Here is a 3,859-nt window from a genome sequence, read left to right on the forward strand (position 1 = left end):
GTCCCTACTTATATACAGTGTGGTCCCTACCTATATTCAGTGTGGTCCCTACTTATATACAGTGTGGTCCCTACCTATATACAGTGTGGTCCTAACCTATATACAGTGTGGTCCCTACCTATATTCAGTGTGGTCCCTACCTATATACAGTATGGTCCTTACCTATATACAGTGTGGTCCCGACCTATATATAGTGTGGTCCCTACCTATATACAGTGTGGTCCCTAGCTATATACAATGTGGTCCCTACCTATATACAGTGTGGTCCTTACCTATATACAGTGTGGTCCCTACCTATATTCAGTGTGGTCCCTACCTATATTCAATGTGGTCCCTACCTTTATACAGTGTGGTCCCTACCTATATACAGTGTGGCCCCTACCGATATACAGTGTGGTCCCTACCTATATTCAGTGTGTCCCTACCTATATACAGTGTGGTTTCCGCCGTTAGACAGTGTGGTCCCTACCTATATACAGTGTGGTCCCTACCTATATACAGTGTGGCCCCTACCTACCTATTTACAGTGTGTCCCTACCTGTATAATATGTGGTGTCTACCTACATTGAGCGGGTTCCCTTATATATAAAGTGTGGTCCCTATTTATATAGATGGTGGTGCCTACCTATATAGATTGTGGTGTCTACTTATATAAAGTGTGGTGCCTACCTATATGGAGTGTGGTCCTAACCAATATACAGTAGGGTCCCTACCTATATAGAATGTAGTCCCTACCTATATACAGTGTGGTCCCTACCTAATAGAGTGTTGTGTCTACCTGTATAGAGTTTTGTGCCTACCTATATAGAGTGTGGTCCTAACCATTATACAGTACGGTCCCTTTCTATATAGGGTTTGGTCCTTACCTATATCAAGTGTTGTCCTTACATATGGCAGGTGTGGTTCTTAACTATATGGAACGTTGTTCATATCTAAACAGGTTGAGGTTGATATGAGTATATATAGTGTGGGTCCCTATCTATATAATTATGTTCCATACCTATTACAATGTGGTCCCTACCTATGTACAGTGTCCTTATCTATATACAGTGTGTCAATACCTATATATAGTGTGGTCCATACCTATATACAGTGTGGTCCCTACCTATATACAGTGTGGTCCCTACCTATATTCAGTGTGTCCCTACCTATATACAGTGTGGTTCCCGTATATACGTATATACAATGTGGTCCCTACCTGTATAAAGTGTGGTCCCTACCTGTATACAATGTGGTCCCTACCTATGTACAGTGTCCTTATCTATATACAGTGTGGTCCATACCTATATATAGTGTGGTCCCTACCTATATACAGTGTGTCCCTACCTATATACAGTGTGGTCCCTACCTATATACAGTGTGGTCCCTACCTATATATAGTGTGGTCCCTACCTATATACAGTGTGGTCCCTACCTATATATAGTGTGGTCCCTACCTATATACAGTGTGGTCCCTACCTATATACAGTGTGGTCCCTACCTATATATAGTGTGGTCCCTACCTATATACAGTGTGGTCCATACCTATATATAGTGTGGTCCCTACCTATATACAGTGTGGTCCCTACCTATATATAGTGTGGTCCCTACCTATATATAGTGTGGTCCCTACCTATATATAGTGTGGTCCCTACCTATATATAGTGTGGTCCCTACCTATATATAATGTGGTCCCTACCTGTATACAATGTGGTCCCTACCTGTATAAAGTGTGGTCCCTACCTATATAGAGGTTCCATATCTATTTACAGTGTGGTCCCTACCCATAGACAGTGTGGTCCTAACCACTATGGAGTGTGGTCCCTACCTATATAGAGTGCGGTTTCTTCCTAAATAGAGTGCGGTTTTTACCTATATACAGTGTGATCCTAACCTATATGGTGTGTGTCTGTATCTATATACAGTGTGGTTCCTACCTATATAGAGTGTGACCATTCAGGTCATATAATAGAGCAAAAAAATCAGTTATCCAATTTGCTACCAGCTTTATTTTTTTATTTTTACTTCCTCAACACGTGTAATGTTAGGTATGAGTATATCAGTTAGGACACTCATTTGGTAACAATTTAGTGGGAAATGACAGAAAAGGTGCAATGCTAATTTGATCAATTCATATCTACATCTAAAGTCAATATGGCAATAATTTACAACTAGTTAAGTTAATAAAGTACTCTAAAGTGTGGTTTTAACGTATAATGTACATATGTGAGCTCATTATTGATTAATGTTTATGCAAATACACAGCGAATCTATCATTTTTAGCGATAACACCTCTTGTTACTGGGGACAAAAAAACAACGACCTCGTTCTAATGTGTACTCAGTTACTAAAAACCCGGATGTGGCAAGTCTAGGAAAGAAAGTTCATGCACATGCATAGATAACAAACGTTAATCAGCTGCGTCAAAAGTATTTTTATTGAAATGTTGCCAACATGTCAATAACATGTTTAATTAGATTAAGCAATATAATTATTTACATGAAATGTCAATTTCAAATAGTGATGAGGTAAAATAAATCCCGAAGAGATAAAAACAAACAAACTCATAAGGAGTCGAGCAGACACCGAACACAAAGAAAAAGACATCAGCAGAGCCGAGGAGATACCAAACATAAAGAGAAAGACATCAGGAGCCGAGCAAACACCAATCAAAAAGAGAAAAACATGAGGAGCCGAGCAGACACCAAACAGATAACGAACAAAAAGAGAAAGATGTCATCAAGAACCGAACAGACGCCGAACATAAAAAAAAATAAGGACGCCAGGAGTCGAGCAGACACAGAACAAAAAGACGTAAGGAGCCGAGCAGACACCGAACAGAAGGAGAAAGATGTCATCAGGAGCCGAGTAGACACAGAACACAAGGAGAAAGATGTCATCAGGAGCCGAGCAGACACAGAACAAAAAGACGTAAGGAGCCGAGCAGACACCGAACACAAGGAGAAAGACGTCATCAGGAGCCGAACAGACACCGAACACCAGGAGAAAGATGTCATCAGGAGCCGAGCAGACACCGAACACAAGGAGAAAGATGTCATCAGGAGCCGAGCAGACACCGAACACAAGGAGAAAGATGTCATCAGGAGCCGAGCAGACACCGAAAACAAGGAGAAAGACGTCAGGAGCCGAGTAGACACCGAACACAAGGAGAAAGACGTCATCAGGAGCCGATCAGGCACAGAACAAAAAGACGTAAGGAGCCGAGCAGACATCGAACACAAGGAGAAAGATGTCATCAGGAGCCGAGCAGACACCGAACACAAGGAGAAAGATGTCATCAGGAGCCGAGCAGACACCGAAAACAAGGAGAAAGACGTCAGGAGCCGAGTAGACACCGAACACAAGGAGAAAGACGTCATCAGGAGCCGAGCAGACACCGAACACAAGGAGAAAGATGTCATCAGGAGCCGAGCAGACACCGAACACAAGGAGAAAGATGTCATCAGGAGCCGAGCAGACACCGAACACAAGGAGAAAGACGCCAGGAGCCGAGTAGACACCGAACACAAGGAGAAAGACGTCATCAGGAGCCGAGCAGACACCGAACACAAGGAGAAAGATGTCATCAGGAGCCGGGGGACACCGAATACAAAGAGAAAGACACCAGGAGCCGAGTAGACACCGAACACAAGGAGAGAGATGTCATCAGGAGCCGAGCAGACACAGACGTCAGGAGCCGAGCAGACACCGAACACAAGGAGAAAGATGTCATCAGGAGCCGAGCAGACATCAAATACAAAGAGGAAGATGTCATCAGGAGCCGAGCAGACACTGAACACAAGGAGAAAGATGTCATCAGGAGCCGGGGGACACCAAATACAAAGAGAAAGACGCCAGGAGCCGAGTAGACACCGAACAC

The 3,859-nt window shown here is 43.2% G+C and overlaps 1 protein-coding gene across 1 annotated transcript; it reads left to right on the top strand.

The window, feature by feature from the left end:
* Positions 1-2,664: 2,664 nt before the first annotated feature.
* On the top strand, positions 2,665-3,618 carry LOC117333955 (DNA topoisomerase 1-like). Its single transcript, XM_033893374.1, has one exon. It carries the CDS (start codon positions 2,665-2,667, stop codon positions 3,616-3,618), a length of 954 nt encoding a protein of 317 aa, XP_033749265.1.
* The last annotated feature ends 241 nt before the right edge of the window (positions 3,619-3,859 follow it).

This window comes from Pecten maximus, chromosome 9 (assembly GCF_902652985.1).
Source record: "Pecten maximus chromosome 9, xPecMax1.1, whole genome shotgun sequence".
NCBI classification, from domain to species: domain Eukaryota; kingdom Metazoa; phylum Mollusca; class Bivalvia; order Pectinida; family Pectinidae; genus Pecten; species Pecten maximus.

What these genes read in the sequence shown, in the direction of transcription:
- LOC117333955 (XM_033893374.1), top strand. Translation starts at nt 2,665, where the DNA reads ATGAGGAGCCGAGCAGACACCAAACAGATAACGAACAAAAAGAGAAAG.